Source organism: Scatophagus argus, chromosome 3, assembly GCF_020382885.2.
Source record: "Scatophagus argus isolate fScaArg1 chromosome 3, fScaArg1.pri, whole genome shotgun sequence".
Classification (NCBI taxonomy): Eukaryota; Metazoa; Chordata; class Actinopteri; family Scatophagidae; genus Scatophagus; species Scatophagus argus.
The window spans coordinates 12666354-12685731 of record NC_058495.1 but is presented as its reverse complement, the minus strand read 5'-3'; the positions used below and the strand labels follow the sequence as shown (position 1 = coordinate 12685731).

Genomic DNA, 19378 nt, shown 5'->3' with positions numbered 1-19378 from the left:
AATACAAAAACTGCCAAATCTAAATGTAATATAACACAGAATAAAAACAAATATGGTGGCCGCATTTGAACATGCTATTTTTACTGATGCTATTTTTCCGTTCAAAATGAAGCCTTTCTTAGCGTGCCCAAATCCTGCATGAATCTGTTGCCTCAACTGAGACCACGAAGTGCGGATGGAGCCATTGGCATGCCAAACAGACAGACTTGCTTTGTTTTTATCTCTCTCAAGTGCTCTACTGAGAAGCTATATATAAACAGGTGCAGTACTGTCAGAACTAGCCATCTGTGCTGGTTCTTTCACATGTAAAATAAATAAATAAATGCTGTGTTGGAATGTCAAGTGTCTGTGTGTTTGCGGACAGCTAAGCCGACAGAAAAGTACTGAAGCCATCCTACATACACTGATGAAATGCTGTGTGTGGTTACTGTATGCACCCATACATGCATTTGATCACATAGTCACCCAATCTAAAGAAACTCCCAACCTCTGAAAGCTCTACTCACTTCCAACTTTCATAAAAGCACATCAAATCTGATTCAACTATTTTCTGTGTTCATCATAGCAGAATTTCATTACGCATCTAAATGAGATATTAATGAACATTCATCTTCCACGGAGAGGCTTTCTTCCTGCCATTTTGGCATTGCCAAACTCCGCTCTTTGCTCCTGAATCAGCATAACATGACTGCGTGGGTGATAGGAAGAGAGGAGCAAGGCCAAAGCGAAGCTGGGAGTAGCAAATTATTCATGTAGAGTGCTTTAGCTTGTACGGCAGCGGTGTGGGATGTGCTTCCCACCTCTACCCACACTGTGTGAAGAAAATCTGGTCTGTATAAAAGACTGAGCCTCTGCACTTCTGAGACAGGCCTTTAATGCAACCTGAAAACAGAGCTACCAATTCACTGTTGCAATCCCCTTCTACTTTTTAACTGTCCTCTGAAGAAAAACATTTCAACAGCTTAATACACAGAAATTACACCACAGCTAAGACTACAAAAGAGAGAGATATGCAATGTTTTCTTCAAACAGAAATAATTAGTTTTGAAAAACAGCTTTTGCTATTGTTAACACTTAGAAACTGACTTGGCGTTGTACTGTAGTTCAGTCATTATTTTTATCATTCATTTGACATCTCACTTTTTGTGTTTTGGGGGATTTGTTTTGTGAGTGTGCGTGCGTGTGTGTGTGCGGGCCTGCTGTATGAACGTGTGGCACAGTCGTGTGGTGGCAGCAGACTCAGTTTGTTGGTGAGATCATCTCGTTAGTGAACTGGTAACCTCATTAAATGACAGGAGGTTAACTTGTCTGCTCAGAGGAGAGCGTACTTGGCTCTGAACTGTCACTTACATGCCGGCTGACGAGACCACACACTGACTGTAATCTGTCAATTACATTTGCAGCATCTGGTGTCCGCTCTCATCCACTGCACCATGTAATTGAAGTCATTGAGAAGGAACACAGGATTTTTGAACCAGTGCAGCTACAATACCAATGTGTTTATTACATCTCTAATCAAAATGTCAATGTAGAATTCAACATGTTAAATTTGACTTGAGCCTTTTTGAGACCTGTCTCGCATTGAAAACTTAGTGGTTGACAAGACAGGCTACACTACACTCATTCACCAGTCTCTAAAAGAAAGCCAGAACCGCTTTCCTTTCAGTTGTGCCGCCGAGTTATAATTACTGTTTATACATTGTGTGTCTGTCAACAAAAGGCAAAAATCCACTGAAGTTTGAAAACCAATACATGGTGTTGAAAAATGAGGTGATGATTTCAGTGTGTTTCCTTTTAAAACAATTTGACTGTATGATTGAGGCAAACATCAAACATCTGAGTGGCAGGACTTGCTCATCAGCTTTTCAGTGTCCTCTGGAAACGTAGTTTTGTCAGAGATTCAGTTTCAAGTGTTTCTGTATTTTGTGTTTAGTGATTGCTTGTGTTTTCCATATATTATTGTTACTTGTTTATGTATTTGGTGTTTTTTTTTATATCTGTTATGCTGTATATGTGCTGTCAGATTAGTGAAGATGTTTATGGGGGTGGTATTGTAGTCAATCAAAAACTAGTAAAATATAGTAAATCTTCAGCTTATGAGGAGGTGCATTGTGGAGCTGCTCCAATAACTTTGGCCAATAAATAATTCAACACAAGCACATTAAGTCCACAAAGTTTGAATCATAAAGTAGTGCGGCTCAAGTATGGAGTGTTTGGTGCGTGACGTAATAGCAAATGTGAATTGTGTGTGTGTGTGTGTGCGGGGGGCACACAATCCATTTGTCGACATGCTCTACAAGGAACAAATGTGAATAGTGTATAGTATAGTGATGCTCCATCCAGTCAGCTGAGAGTCAGATAAGCTGCCCTTTCACTGCCAAAATAATGAGAGATTGAACACTGCAGGTTACCACAAGGAAAAGGTCAGAGGGATTGATCCCACTCTCAGAGGAGCTTGCTGAGACATTACAGCCCTGATCACTCATACTATATGTGTGTATGTGTGTATGTATGTATGTATGTATGTATGTATGTATGTATGAAAAGTGAATTCCAACCTGCCTGCAGAGTGTGCCTCAAAAGAGGATTTCAGGCTACTGCCATGACTGGTTATTTTCTGTTGTTTCATTGCTTAGCCATTAATTACACTGGGCCATCAGTAAAACTATAAAAAAAAAAAAACATGAATATGAACATTGTATAAAATTAATTACATTATTTGCACCAAACTTAAGCTAATAACAGCTGGTTTATTCCTTTGACCACTTGGAAGCGTCAAAGAAAATCTGATACAGCAAATTTTCATTCCTTTGGAGCTTCTGGTGCTTCTGGCCACCTTTAAGCTCTGGTTTGCTCCACCAAGTTCGGGGGGAAATATTTGACTCTTTAGCCCTTAAATGTTCCACATGTTCACCAGCTAGTAGTTAACTTTGTCTGCACATTGTCACAAGCTGCAGAATCACTTATGTGCTCCAGCAGTATATTACAACTTGATAAATTCACTGTGAAAAAGAACAAGTGAATCTGAGACAGAACATTGTAGATGTGTTGTTTTGAGTAATGCAGTGTGTGTTTTTGTGTGCCTCATTTGTCTTCATTTCTTCCTTTTAATTAATACTGAAGAAGTTTGGGCCAATGATTCCAGCTTCTTCACATCACATCTTTTTCTCTGCATGCCTTAAATACAAGGTCACACTGGTCAAAAGTTCAACTCAGAAACCCAGTCATAAATCACAGACTCTTTTTTTTAGTTGTAAACATGAAATAAAGGCCAAAATGTTCAAAAGAAATGCACACATATGACTGCTGCAGGTTAGACAAGAGTATCATGGAAAGCTTTAACGCTTCCTACCCATGGAGGGAGCCAGAGAGTGCACAATTTCATGGAGCGATATGCAGTCCTGTGGGAGCGTACACACCCACACAACAACACGAACACAGAGAGCAGAAAAACAAACACTCATAGAATCAGATTCAAGCATCCTGCTAAATACTGCACTTGGAGTAGGCTGCATATTTAACAGCAACCTTTTTAATATCATCTTAGCTTCTATTCCCTGCACTATTGGTGGTGACAGTCACACACACCAGTCCCTTTTAATTTTTCTTTCTCTCTCTCACATAACACACACACACACACACACACACACACACATACACAGGGACATGTTACACTTGTATATTTTCATATGCGGATCAGCAGAGCGAACAAACATGCGTGAAAGCAGATGTGCGTGTTTCCTACACTAGCTGAGTACTCTCCTCTCACTGTCAGTCAAGTCACAGCGAGAGTTTGTCCCCCGCATGGTTTCTCTGCCAGGAACCAGATCACAAGCTGTGCGCAAGAAATGTCAGCTATCATTAAATGCCGTCACATACCTCACAGAGATATAATATTTTATTTGTGCATTAGCGAGGAGGGAAGAAAGATCGCTTTCAAATAAAGCTGTGGTTTTCAGGTTCACGGCAGAAATAACGAGTGCACAAGAAAAATGAGGCAATTTTAGAAAGAGAGCTACAAACTTTCAAATGGAGACGTGATAGCAGTGCATGGCATCATTAAACATTTGCAGCAACAGTCACGCATCATGTGACAAAGCATTACTTCTGAATGTCAGACTTTGTCTACTCCCTTACATGAGTTATCCCAGAATAATAACAATGTCCACATCCCTCCCATCAAAACAGCCTCGGCCATTACCTTAACGTACATTATTTTTGACAATGCACAACAAAGGCGATGACCACGGCAACCCTCAAAGTAAGAGCAAAAGGCTAAAATAAAGTGGATAACTGTGTAACAACAAAGGCAGAAATCATCATAATAATCCTTCATGTTCTGCATCTCACAGAGATTAATGAGGCGTACCACGGAGGAGGTCATAATTAATTGTTAACAAGTGAAGGTTAGGGGAGCAGAGGGTCAGTGTGAATTATTAACCACCACGTGCACAGGGGCGCACTGCCAAGCAGGTGTGAACGGGGTGAGTTTAAGGTGAGTGGGGAAATATGTCATGCACAGTTTGGTGCTCAGACACATGGAGACACACACCTTTAATAGCAGTAATTGAGCACCTCAGCTCCCTGCATGTAACACATGAACATAACCAAATGGAAACAAAAACAGTGCAAGTCAAATTTCACAATAAAATTTGCATAATTTAACACTCATGTTGCTCCTGTTTCAGTGGAGAAATATTCACGATAAGAATCAAAGATTAGCAGAGCAGGTTACTCTATCAAAGCTCTTTAAACCACTGTATCTATTCCCATTATGCACAGCCTGAATGAACAGTGATTTAAGACTACCAAGTGTGCAGTACAAAGCAGCGTGAGCGAGCACATGTCACTGCAGTGTGCCAGGCTGTGCCATGCCACACCATGGCTGTGACAGGTCAGTAAGAGTCAGCAGGTATATAGGTCAATCCCCTGGGACTCCTTCAATGGTGACACATGGTCAGGCCTGTGGATTAGAGAGGAAATGAAGGATCATCCACTGAGCAAGCAGGACTCAACTACAGTCACAGCCACTCATGTAGAGTTCCACCCAGTACATTCAAAATGAATATACAAAATATAGTAGCTGATCATCATAATTGCTTTTGCAAAATACCAAGGCTCCACTCTACACTTCTCTGAATAAATATTACTCCTACCCCGGGGTCACAAAGCAGCGGCATGTTCAACGGGCCAAACTGCAGGAAGATGAGGCAATTCTCTGAGTAGTCACTGAGATTATTTTATTACAACAATATCAAATCAGTCTGAACAAGGTCACATACAAAGCATGAAGAATCTTGTCTCAGTGAACAGCTATGCAGATTTAAAAATAGTAAAATTCTAACAAAAACTGCAGTCCACGAAATAGAAAACATGCACCTGCCCAACAGGTTCTATATGTGTGACTATGAATTATTAGTGGAATTTCAATCACAATATACTTTACACACACACACTTTTGCCCAAAAGTCAGCAAAAAAGCTTCTGCACACCCCAGCTAAACTGACACTGAATATGTCCACATCATATCTACCACAACATCAGCATGCTATCAATTGCAACTCTAACACGCTGATGTTTAGTATGTGTAATGTTTATTATGCTCACTATTCTAGTTTAGCGTAAGTATGCTAACATTTGGTTACCAACACTGATGGAAATGTCATTATTAGTTTATTTGGTCACAAAACAGAGTGCTGGATAAAATGAAAATCTGATCCAATGATGATGCAAGTGTTATTATATCGGACAGCGATGATGTGAAGATGTTGAAAGAGATCTCCGCTGACACGGTCTCACTTGTATAAGAAGTTTATCACGAGAAGCTCAGCATCAAATTAAGCACATGCATGTGAGAGGATACCAGCCAATGCAAGCCATGAATTCTTATACAAAATGTTATGCCGATCCATCCAGTAGCTGCTAAGATATTTTGATTTGAACCAAAGATTTATCGACTGACTTAAAGACATTCTCATTCATAGAAAGATGCTAATTGTATGGCTACAAAGAGATAAATACATTATTATTGTTATTATTACTATTATTATTTAAATTAAAAACTTCATTATCATGTGACTAATGTGCACAAACAAGCACAATAGCAAAGTGTTTACAGTAGGTTAGAGTGTGTTGCTGCAGGTCAACAATGTGTCATCTGCCATTAAGTGTGTGTGTGTCTCTGCTGTCCCTTCAGGGGCTGAGCAGCACCGGGTCAGGTCATGTTTTCTGCTCTTTATTTACTTATTTTGTCTGTTTCTATTTGTTTGAGTGGGAGTAACAGGTGCCCCCCTTTTTGCTGAACACACATGGATTCGGTCACATTGGAGAGACTGTCCTGAAAACATAAGATCGTATTGTCTTGTAAAGCATGTTTCCAGCCTCACATCTTCTTTTTGGAATGAGTGTGGCTAAGACACAGACTGGTGAATGATATTTCTACCTTTTCTGCAACATTTGGGCGGGTTTACATTTAGAAGAAGCCAACAGCTTTTCTCTTAGAGCACAATTCGTTATGGTTCTGAATCTGTAAAGGTATCAGCCTTTTAATGTCAGTGCTGTATTTTGAACTGTATTTGAAAGCCTCATTGAGATTAAAAATCTCTTTATCAGGAGAACTCTGGCTAAGCTAGGCAGCAATAACAATAAAGGTTACAGACCAACAGTGAGATAGATTGCACAAAAATAGAAACAGAAATGAGATTAGAAAATTCTGAATAAAATTTCTACTACTGTGTGTGTGTATGTATTATGTTTTACCTTAGAAACATTTACCCACAGGTTGTGTAAATCTTTGAGAATCACCATTACCAAATAACCATCATATATGAGGTACTACTAATCTACTAAACAAGGCACAAAATAACCTTAATCCATCGCCTCCTCCATGACTAAATATAACAGAATCTTTAAGGGAAAATCTGAGAATCCTCCTCCTTCATCCATCGAAGAAGTGAAATCTTTCCTAGAGGACAAGAACAATCCAATATCCCACTTGACACACTGTAAGACTTGTGAGACAGCATACAGAGGACGACTGAAACTGTTCTGAAGCCAAAGAGTGGTATTTAACAGTCTTCTTGGGTTTTTTTTAAGCCTTTTAGTCCAGTCCTGCTAATTTGCCCTGAGAATAATTCAAGATGAATTGCAGTGTTTATTCCTCTGCAATCTTGCTTAAAAAGCACCCAGAGCAGCAGCACACTGCTCAGCTTAGTTTGCTGTACATTCAGCTCTGTCTGTGGTCAAACCGTCTCATGCAGTCAGTATAATAACAAGCATTTGATGTGTCTTAGTTTCACCTTTCTATACCTGCCTCTTTTATTGTGCAGTAATATTTCCTGACCCATTCACTGTTTCAACTGTTTCACTGTTTCTCAACTTTTTTGGGATTTTAGGCTTATTGTCAGCAAGGTGTTGAGACAGAGAATTCCAGTGTGGCTGAAAAAGATTAAGTCAGATGTATGCACTAGTCAACAACAGTCGCCTATAGTTTGTTTGCAGCATCATACGGAGGATGGGTGATGTCATGGTCTCATAGGAAGACTTAACAGTCTGATGTTCATTTTGCAAAATTCCTCGGAGGCAAAACCAGAATGAAAGCAGCGGCAAAAACAAAAGTCAAACCTCTGGACATGCATCTGTTTTCCAGAACCTTAATCAAGCTGCAGCCAAACAAAACTATTTTACACTGTGGCTGACAGCCGAGCTGAAACAAGCCATGTGTCTCGTCGCATATGTCTGTCCCCAGGACAAGTTAATCAGGCTGTCTCCTCGGCCCTGTTTTATTTTAGATGGGTTTCTCATACTCCTGCCAAGCAAATTTACTATCAGCCAAGCAAATACAATTCATGTATCTTACATTCATCTTTCAGAGAAGTTGTTCAAGCTGCAGCCTCTCACCAGCGTCTAGTCAGATGACTGCTTTACTGAAACAAGTCAAAAAGAATTATGTGTCTGCTAATGCTACACTCGTCTTTCAAACATGTTGCTCTATGCAGACATAAACACATGTTTTAAGTTGGTTAGCAAGTCTATAGGGCATCAACATCATTTTAGTGCGAGTGGGACTTGAGTGAAAAGTGAAAGATGACAGCAGTCGCAGAACTGCCGTCACACACAAAAAGTCTAAAATCTGAGTCTGAGTCTTCAGTAAAATCTGAATATTAACCTTCTGTAACACTGGTCACAGAAAAGAAATATTCTTTAAAGCTCCTGAAAATGTAAGTATTAATTGCAAAATTCCCAACAATCAAAAGCAGAGTTTGTAAAAAAGCATTATTTAGTACAGTATAATTTAACAGTCAGCTCATTTGCCTCATTGGGGCTGCGTGGGTGTGATTCGATCAGATTTGATTGACAGTGGCCTTCAGCTGTGATTTAATTTGATATAAATGTTGCTAAGTCCTGAACAGAAATCTGGAATAAACACAAATACACAAGTCTCTCATGTGAAATATAACTCTGATCACATAGGAACTCGTCACTAGGAATAAGATGCTGATGGAGAAAACAGGTTGTCAAGGCCTTTGAAGCCAAGACACAGTAAAACTTTAGACAAATGACAATATTGCCTTAAAAAAAAGTTCGTTTAAGAATTAAGGTGACTGACACTTTGGGCGTGTCTGAAAGTCATTTTACTAATTAATATATTAACTCATATACATGGAGGCTATATAAGCCATTTAAGAGACTGAAGTGTCCATAGGAAGTATATTTAATTGTGCTGTGGTCATTTTACCCATTAGATATGTTAATGGCTGAGGTGGGAGATCCTGTGGCGAGTGGTGAGTGATTCTCAGAAGAGAAAGCAAAGTTCAAAATGCATTAAACAGATTGACCATGCATCTCTGCTGCCTCATTTTGTACATTAACTGCTAGACAAAATGGACATAGATCACTGATCACTTATTTTTTAAAAATGAACCAACTTTACATTTTATGCCCAAAAAAAACATATATATATATATATATATATATATATATATATATATATGTTTTGTAAGGTATTGCAGTGACCAAGTGAACCCATTAGGAACTATTACCCTTCTTCTGGTTATTGTGTTACGCCCTCAGCAGCAAGCTGCAGTGGCACTGGCAGTGTCTTCACTAATGGAGGCAGTGGGAGGACCATCTCTAGCTGAGTTCAATAGTCCTCATGCTGCTTGTGTTATTGTTTTTATTGGTTGTCAGGCCGCTGATCAGAGCAGGAGCAGAGACCCTCGCTCAGTGATCTGGTCATCTCCAGTGCTGCCCGACAGCTGCAGAACTGAGAAGATTAGCAAGGGGTTAAATGAAATATCTGAGCGATCAGTGAGCTTTATCTCTTTCATTTTGTCTCTCAATCTCCTGCTCCCTTTCATTATAGCTCTCCCTCTGTCTGTGTTGTTGGTTTTTTTTTTTTTATTCCCCTGACATACAACTGCACGTCTCCATTCCATAATCTCATATTTGTGTTGCCAGCCTTTTAGTATTTGCTGCCTCTAAGCATAGCACACACTCAACTAACCCCCTCCTTGTTTCCTAATGCCAGCATTAGGGAGTAGTCGCATGCCTGAGGTGCTGCAGGAAAGAGAGAACGGGTGTACCAATGAGGCGGGTGAAGTGATGTGTTGAGACAGGAGGGCCCAGTATCAGCGGTGGGAGGAGTGCTCCACCCCACCTCTGTGGGCCTGACAGCGAGGATAGACACAGCACTGCCAGGGGCCCCTGGAGCATCGCTAAAGCTCGTTAGCATAGCCACCAGGCCTTGAAGATGATGAGTTCTGAAGAGGTGATTAAGCCAATGCTGAGGTCCCTTGTAGGCTTCAAAGCACATTCCCTCACAAGGTAGGAGAGGAAGGGCATTTGAAGACAGAACCAGAGAAAAGGGCTGGAGGAGTAATTCAAGTTCAATATGGTCACTGTGCTCCTAGATAGTCATTCATCAAAAGAGCTGAAATTGCTGCTGGTGCAGGCAGGACTAGGAGCAGGTCGAGGTTGACCTCAAAGACATTTTATGAAAAATGAACACTTGTGTTGCATACGGGCTCAGCAGAATACAGCACATACGATACAATCCCAGTATCAAAAGGTAAAAAGCTGCTGTACATTTTCCTCTCACTCTTTTTTATTTCCTGTCGCTCTCCGGTTTAGAATGAGGTGAAAGAGTGCTAGCAAAAAAATAACAAAAATCATAAAAATCATAAAAGACTGGAATGTAAATGCACTTGTGGGAACTATGTCCTGCATCTCTCCACCGGTCTGCGATATACAGCAGTTTAAACAAAGTGTATGTGACTCTGAGCCTGCTGGCAAACATAAAGGTCCCAGAGATGAGAGCGAGTGGCATTTAAGCCCCCAAACCAGCAAGCCATCTGTGCTGGTTGCCACATAATCTCAACAGGAAGCAGTCATCGCTCTATGTCACACATCATCTTCCTGTCTACTGCTGCACAGTCACATGATGAATTTAATCAGTGAGTATACTGGGGATTGTGGACATGTACCACCTCATTAGAAGAACAGGATTTAGGTGGAAAACTTTTGTTTCACAATTACAGTCAATTATAACGCTAATTTATTTATCAGACAAAGTCAAAGTGGCATTGTCTCAGTTTAATCATCCAACAAGGCTTACTATTCTCAGATGGCAGTTATTTGCGTGGGTGGATCTTTACAATGATGTGCTGGGGTTAAGCACCATACTCAAGGGGATCACTACACTCCCTCAACACGGATTAGAAAGACTCTCAACTATTAGCTCCCTCTACAAGCAGTCCCCCCCAACACACACACACACACACACACACACACAAGCACACTCCTTCTCACTCTCTCTGTCTCTTCTTGTTTCTGTCTGTATCACCTCTTAAAAATACTCTGTCTTATTATGTGCAGGGGTTTTAAAATGCTTGCCCCGCTGTTGCTGCTAAATCAACAGAGCGCAGGCTGAATCAAGAGGGCTGAGTACCCGTGTTGCAATGTCAACTGCGAGCAATTCAACCAGAAGTAATTGCCAATTCAATCAATGTGTCAACAGCAAGCAGTCTCCAACTAAGGCATGTAGACAGGAGGAAGAGGAATGCAAAGGAGGAAGAGGAGCACTGAAACGTGCAAAGAGAAGGAGTGCGCATGGGGTGCATGTGTGAGAGAGACGAGAGACAACCGCAGAGTCACAAGAATGTCAATGGGAACACTTTATGACACATCACATAAGTCTGTATAATAAAATAAACTAAGGCACAAGCCAACAACTATTTCTGCTTTTGATATGCCAGGAATTTTACAGCAAGGTGAGTATACTTATTTAATATTTTTGAAATAGGATGAGAACAGGAAGGTGAAGTACAATAATATGTGTGTGTACGTGTGGGTGTTTGCAAAGCTGGAAAAACTCTTACTTTAAAAAGTACCAGATGCTGCCACTAACATTTTAAAATGGTAGTCAGCAGTACAACTCAATATGGACTTGTGAAATAATTAAAATCATGTAAAATGGCATTACTTGTAATCAAATCATTTTATTTATTAACTCAGCTGTTATCATTTATTTGTATCTAACTATAGGATTACAATGATATTGTTGTTGGTAGTTTTTATTAAGTACAATAAAACCATGTTTAACAAAATAACACAACACTATCATTTTTGAACACTGAGCTGACAAATCTTGGTTAAAATATGACTCAGGTCTGAAATCTGTTAGTTCCCAGTATTGTGTTTCAGTGGGTGTGAATACATACATCCTGGCATGTGTGAAACTGAACTCTTGAGCCAGCAGCTACTATATGTGCGCTGGCTTATATAAGCATGTAGTATGTGCAGCACAAAGGAATATGGATGTATTAAAAGGTGGCAAGCAGCTGATTGAGGCCAGGTGGGTGTTCGAATCTGTGATGCTGTACCGTCATCACTTTGGGAGCAGCCAGGCTGAGCACGGCAGGCTTGGATGCATGATGCCGGCAGCCATCTGGCTTTGGATGGCTCTCCTGAGGGAGACACAGGCTGGTGCCAACCTTCAGAAAACACTTCCAGCATGTTTGAGAATGAGAATGACACGTTCATCTATACTGTGGCTCTGTATGGGAGCGGCAACTGTGGAGCTGTGACACACTCACAAAGACATGTTCTACATATGTTTACTGTGTGCTGGGTGCAGCTTAAGGGCACCGCAGTCTCAAGCAATTTGCAATCCTGTATGAAAAAAATAGAAATTTATAAAATTTCCATCTAGAATTTCTTTGATTCAAAATATGCACTTAATGCGTAGATCTCAGTAGCTATATGAATGATTCATTAGCTGAGTTAACACCATAATTCAAAATTAAACAGTTTAATTTTGAAACAGAGACTTTAATGGTTAAATTCTGTGCTACACAACGCCTTAGCTGCGATTTCTCATTATCAGCATTTCATAATGTGCTAAGCACAGTTTACTGCTTCATCCAGTCTTCTAGGCACATAAAAACGAGCCGAGTCTATAGTTACTGCAGTTTTAGGGCCTGTTAGAAGGTCTCTTTTTGCACAGATTCTGACTGTAATTGCTTTGTCACAGCTGAGCATATTACAAAATGAGACTGTGTGAGTGCTTATATGTGTGCATCTTACGGGTATCTCTGGTTTCATCATATACACTGCAATGACTGGATGCTGGTAAATACATGATGTGATACAAATAAATTACAGACAGAACGTAAAGTAACAAGTAATTTGTCAGTTAATAAGTAAATTATTTAAACTCTGGCCTTATTTCAGTTATGCATGTGTTACGCTAGTGTAAATGTAGGAATAAAACTGCTCTGAGTTGCCGGAGGAGTTAAAGAATATGTTTGATATGATGAGCTAAATATGTTTCAAAAGAGTATGTAGACTTCTGTAAGTTCAGCTGCAGTTTTTGATTCCCCAATAAATCATATTTGGTTCACAAAGACAACCTGACACTGAAACTCAGCCTCATACAGCCAACATGCACCTGCGCCACGTGCACACGTCACACACGTGTATGCACACATACACACACATGACATCAGCACACTGTGACCTTATGTGACATGAGGAATCAAACACAGCTCTCTCGCTGCTTCACACTGCATGAACTATTTATAATGTTCTCCCTTACTGAATTATTGATGAGCCATGTTTTCTGTTTCTCTACACATTTTCTAGAGTTCTGTGAGAAATGCAGTCCTTTGACTAATGATCCACTCAGGGGCTCAAACACAGCACACTTCTGTATCATAATAATAACAGACACATTGAATGAGATCAGTATGCCTGCCCCGCCATGGAAACAAAATGTTTAGAATATGGGAAGACTTGAGATGGAAGAATAGTGTTATAGTGAGGCTGTTGGGAACTGAAACATAATGCTTCGTGTCAAACACACCTCCATCTGTATTTACAGGAACGAAAAAGCTAAGGCATGGCTGTGTGTGCTCCAGTAGGCCTGGGTAGTCCATGCTTGTGGAAAGAGAGACAGAAAGTCAGAGCGACTGAGGAATTAAGATCGACATGCAGTGTACTATAAATTAGACTGAGCAGCTAGACACTCCAGTGAAAAGATTTTATGTTCTATTTACATCCAAACTCTGGGGAGGCTACAATGACACATGGCGGGTTTTAATCTCCTTGAGAAGCCTAATGGGGGAGGAAACAGTCCCAAAACAAGGACATCTTATTTACCCAAAGCCACACATGACTTTCAGCACTAATTGATGTGAAATATTGTGCAACGTAACAAACAGTTGGCTTCCTCACACTCATTATCTCTCATTCTCCCTCTCTCCCTCCTTCCCAATCTATCACCTCTTTCCTTTCTCTCCTCCTCCGTTCTTCCACTCGTTTTCACACAGACGCTGGCGCTCATCGTTTCATCACAGATTAAAAAGAGGCTGAGAGACTGTTTTTTTTTCTACATATATATGATACAGCTCAGCCTAATTTGTTCTGAATGAATGAATTATTCATTGTGTCACTCACGGGGTGACAGAAAATGTATTTTCATGAATATTTTCTAGCATTTTTCAGATTTTCTACAGATCATTTTTTACCATCCTCCCTAAGTATTGCTACAGAAAATTACATTACTGTCTTATTATAAGTGATGCTTTAAATGTGACAAAGTAAAGGCTGCAAACACTTTGTACTCCATGTGTTGTAATTTTATATATGTAATTAATTTAGGTCAATTTGTAGAAATGTGTTTTCATTTATGTTTTTCCCTTTTGCTTATATTCACAGTGATTCAATGTTGTTTTAAAAAAAAAGAAATACAACTCAAAAAAGTACTTTTTATAGCCACTGTAGTTTAGCCATATGTTGTAGTTTTTTAATTGCTTTAATTATTTTGGCACATCATCAGCAGCTTGTTCTCATTTTTGCGTTGTCATTTTTCTATTAGTGGAAGCATTTTCTCACCTGTCAACACTGCAAAATGATTTTGTTTACTGTAAAATGTTTCCTCTTGATTCTGAGCATCTGGGTAAATGGAGACATACATTATATATAAAGAAAAAGGATTCGGACACATTTTTACAACTGAATTCAGGTGTGGTATGGAGCTGTATGGAGCTTTCAGGGGTTGGGCTGGGCCCCTTACTTCCAGTGAAGGGAAATCTTAATGCTTAAGCATACCAAGACATTTTAGATAATGCTATGCTTCCAACCCCACAGCAACAGCCCAGGGTAGGCTCCCCTCCTCCCCAGCACAATTGTGCCCCAGCACACAAAGCAAAGTCCATAAAGACATGTCCGCATGAATTTGATTGGCCTGCAGAGAGCCCTGAGCTCAACACCATTGTAATGGGGTTGTGTCCCAATACTTTTGTCTATATAGTGTATTATCTAAGTGAATGACTGACTGACTGACTGACTGACTGATGAGTAACTGGTATGATTTTTTTGAATAAGAATTTGTTAAGTTTGGTTCTATATTTTCTTCAACAATACCATGAAAACACCAACACCAATTCTCCTTATCCTAGTATCAAATGCCAAAGTGTGATGTCTATTCGTGTGTGATACAGACCTCCATTAAGTTTATTTTTTGCTCCATCCCACATACATTGCCCTGCTGCTGAAAATACCCATTCAACTTAGTTTCACACCATATTTTTCCCTCGTTATCCCCCTCCCTCAGTGGCTTGATGCCTCTCTAGAGGTATAGAGCCAAGCAACAGATCGCAGCTGTTTTAGGAAATATAAAGAATAGATTCATGACCTGTTTTTAAATTTTCCTCTTCAGTAAAAACCAATGACCTTCAGGTAGAAAGGGAAAGAATTCAGGAGGTATTGAGAGATGAACTAATGCAATGCATTCATGGGATTTGCTGAAAAAAAAAATCATAAAATATCTAGCTAGTCTTATCCTTAAATAAAATTCATTTCATTGGTAAACACTTGCCATTACTGAGTTGTTCAGTCACTCAGCACAAATTAAAAACAAAGTATCATGCAGACTGATATACTCAATGAGACCAGACCGGTGACATATGAGGAAATGATGCACCTACAGGCTTTGTAACCACACCTCCAAAAAGACAGGGAGCGGTGATTTCAATTCTGCCTGCAACTGAGAAACAGAAAAGTTTGGAGAGATTAGGGGAGGATGAGGAGGAAGAATGTGCCAAACAGGCTGTGGAACTCAGGCTGAGAAAACCTAGACTCTAAGTACAAAGCCTCACACCATGTCCAAATGGTTCTCACCCACTCTGGAGTTAGCAAAGCTGCCAGCTCACATGGAATGACAACAAGAGGTGTTCACAGGTTTGGAAAAAATGCACCTTATGCTGGATTGAGCTGTGGACCGTAAGAAACAACACAACGCACCTAATAACAGAGTCTCTCGTGAAAAAATAACAGAGCAACAGCAGTCTGAAAGTTTTTGTAGACTCTCAGCGTCTTAGCAGCCAAGCATGAAAGGGACGCCTGACAAACAAATTATCTCTCTGTTTCCATAGCGATCTATGAATGGCCTGTGCTAGTGGCTGTGACAACCAGATGCCTGGAAAGACAAGGCTGGCCCATAAAAAGCCAGCGCTCTGCGGAAAGCCTGTTATTACTGCTATCATTCAATTGGACTTGATTTGCATAATTAAACTCTGTTATTGCCTGCTCTGGAAGCCACTGCAGGTTCCTGCTCTTACCGACTTGAGGATGGAGGACAAGGGGGCACTTAAAGGAGGAATATACCCTCAGCTGACCCCTGATGTGACTAATCAATACTAAGATTACCCATTAAATTGAATTTGATAAGGACCTGTTTCATGTAGTTTGGTCACATATATTTCCGTGCAGCTTCGGGGCAGAGTAACCACTGATGAGGTGAGTCAGCCTGAACTTCACTCTGACGTCTACATGAAATAACCCGACAGAGCAGTACTGAGTGGGTCACACAGAAAGAGAGTGGCAGGAGAAAACAAGAGAAGCTGAAAGACTTACATAAAGACTTACATCGTGCGAATAAGCTATAAAACCTGTAAATATGAACCACTCTGAGGCAGAAATATTCTCTTGTATTAGGACCTTGATTTGGCTTTTTTAAAGTTATTTGTTGATCCATCTGTGTTAAAGTTAATGGACCATTCCTAAATAAATACAAAGAAACAACAGAAACAGCAAAAGACATACAAAAAGGGAATTGGGAGCAACCTCAGAGATGGAGCAAACAGAGGCAATTGTTGGCCATTTGCCAGCACCTGAAGCCAAATACTTGATTCATGAGCACAGGTATCCTCTGTAAAATGCAGCTCTTCACTCCAAGAGCAAAGAGCCACAAATGGATAGCAACACAACCCATTCAACTGCACTATGACACAGCACTTCTCATAGAAACACATCAATAAATCATTTCATTTAGCAAATCCGTGGTGTGAAAGCTGTTGCAGACCAGATGACATTTTGTTACAGCCAAACAGATCAAATCAGTCTTACCTCGACTAAGTGTGGAGTGGGATTGAATCCACACATGTTGCACACTTGCTGGTGGCACTGTGTGCAGGTGTTGTAGTTGGGTTGTTCTGCTGTGTTGCCAATGTTAAGATTTGTCTTGCAGAGAGGACAACAAACTTTGGGTTTAGAGGATTCTGGGGGAGCGTGCTGTTGTTGCTGCTGAACAGGGGCTCGAGGCCCTTGTTGTGCAGGTCCTGAGGGTTTACCTGCCCCAGGCCCTGGACCAGGAGGTCCTCCTGGTTTGGGGGTCGGTTTTGGGGGCTGTTGTTGGGGTTGAGTTGTCTCAGTTATGAGAGTACTGGCTTGGTTAAGAAGAGAAGCACCAAAGCCAAACAATTTTCCAAAAGTCTGCTCTGGAGGTGGGGGCTGTCGTGAAGGGGAGCTCCCTGCACTGCGAGTCTGGTCCTGGCGGGTCTGGTAAGGTTGGTGAGCAGGAGAGCTGCGGGACAAATCAGGCTGGGATGGGGCCTTGGCCATGCCGGGCAGAGGGACTGCCCCTGGAGGGAGCTTTGCTTGTTGCTGACCTGGGCCAGCTGGACCAGTCTGTTTGGCTGGGCCTGGCACTGGATGGGCGTGCGCCGGAGGCTGCGTCTGAGGAGGGGTCTGCGTCTGGGGTGCAGGCTGAGTGGAAGGATCAGCTTTAAGTTCTGGTTTGGCTGCATGAGAAGGAGAATGTATCTGTTGCTGACTCTTGGAGCGTGGTGTGGTCATGTCCATCCCCAATGCTCTCTGCATCTGACAGTTCAGACATAACCACTCTTGGACCTGTGAAAGAAAAGATAAAAAAAAAACAATGATCATAAGGTACAGCATCCAGTATTTCTCTTTCGGAACATAAATGACAATGACAATTAAAGAAATTATAATACATATTAAGAAATATTCTAATTCGCTTTTATTACAACATGTTAGATTAGAAGGCACCAGGATTGTTTATTGATGCCATCCTGCCTCTCAGTGACTTCACAGCACATGACCCCCCCCCCCAAAACCAAAGGTTTCTAAATGTATTGATGCTTCTGTACTAAACGCGACAATAGGTATTGTCAGGCCAAACAGTGCTGGAGACTCTCTGAGAGGAGCTACCAAGAAAACTACATACCGTCAATGTTTTTTCTGTTAGCATTTGCACCGCCAATAGGAAGTGATATAAGCTGGCTGCCGGTTGGTATAGCAACATCACCGCTGCACAACAACAACAATCTGAACATTTTGCTCCATTTTAGAACTTTTGTTCAGTGGCTAAAGTTTCACACATGTATTTGTTTACTTATGTCTGGACCAGTCACTGTACGCTCAAGTCACTCATAGTTCTTGTAGTGCTGGGAGAGTACCTCGTTTGGATTATAGGAGCTAAAAAAAGGTCCTCAAAACTGGGCTCTGAGAACTACAATCATTTCTTGCAGTGAAGATACAGAAAACAGGGGGACTCTTAGAAGCATGAAAAAGATGCCTCATTTCTGCATTTGATAGTATCGAAAGTATCAGTGTTATAAAAAACAGATCAACAATCAGCTTTCAAGACTGCACAGATTTTAACATCAATACAAACTTGTTGACATGAATACAGTGAATTTTTCTAGTACTGGTACAGGTGCAGGTGATTAATAAAATACTTTGGTATCGAGTATTGTTTTCTTAATATTAGTATTGTGTCAAAGTTTTAAATTCTGATATCATGACCATACTGCTTTGGGCAGGCCAGGACAGCCAGGCTAGTTGTTTCATCCTTTTATCCAATGAAGATAAGTTAACCGACTGCTGATGGTAACTTTAAGTTTACAGTACAGACACTCCTGCAAAGCTAAAAACAAACTAATAATAAAAAGCCTTAACAGGGATATTGTACATGATAAGAAAAATTATTGAAATAAGATGCAATATCTTGGTTGGTCGGGAGTTTGTGTCTATGTCCTGCAGTCCCCTGGGTTTCTACTGGCTGCTTCACTTTCCTTTCACCGTCCAAAGAAACGTAAGTAACATGGTCTAAAAATTCTAAGTTGCCTATGGGTGTGAATGTGAACATGAGTGTGTTGATCTGTTTTTGTGATGGCCTGGCTGCCTTCCCTTCCCCTCATCCGCTACATGCTGGGATAGCCTCCAGCCCTTTCTCAATAGGAAATGTGTATGCAAGATGATTGAGAGAATAACTGTGAATGATGTAAAATATCTCATTGAGGAAGGATTTAAATGTCCCTGCGCCTTTGCATAGGCATTTATTGGAAAACATCATTTACCCGTAAACAAATGTGTGGGAAATAAATGTGAGAGACGGGGTGAACTCTAAATGTCTTCAATAAATCACGACTGCCCCTGATTTTCCATCTTCCCTTGTGTTTTTTCTGTGTGTGTCTTCCCTTCTTGCTTTCTCTTACATTCCCTCTCATTACAAGACATTTTCCCCTTATCATTAAAATCCTCCCACCATTCTCCTCATGTTTCTCCTGTTGCT

General features: G+C 40.6%; 1 protein-coding gene across 1 annotated transcript in view; it reads right to left on the bottom strand.

Moving 5' to 3' along the window:
- Positions 1-19378, bottom strand: part of bsnb (bassoon (presynaptic cytomatrix protein) b) — a 62706-nt gene that overhangs the window by 22335 nt on the left and 20993 nt on the right. Inside the window, exon 3 of the mRNA XM_046383660.1 lies at positions 16909-17691. Coding sequence (XP_046239616.1) covers positions 16909-17691 — 783 coding nt within the window. The remainder of the gene's footprint in view (positions 1-16908; positions 17692-19378) is intronic.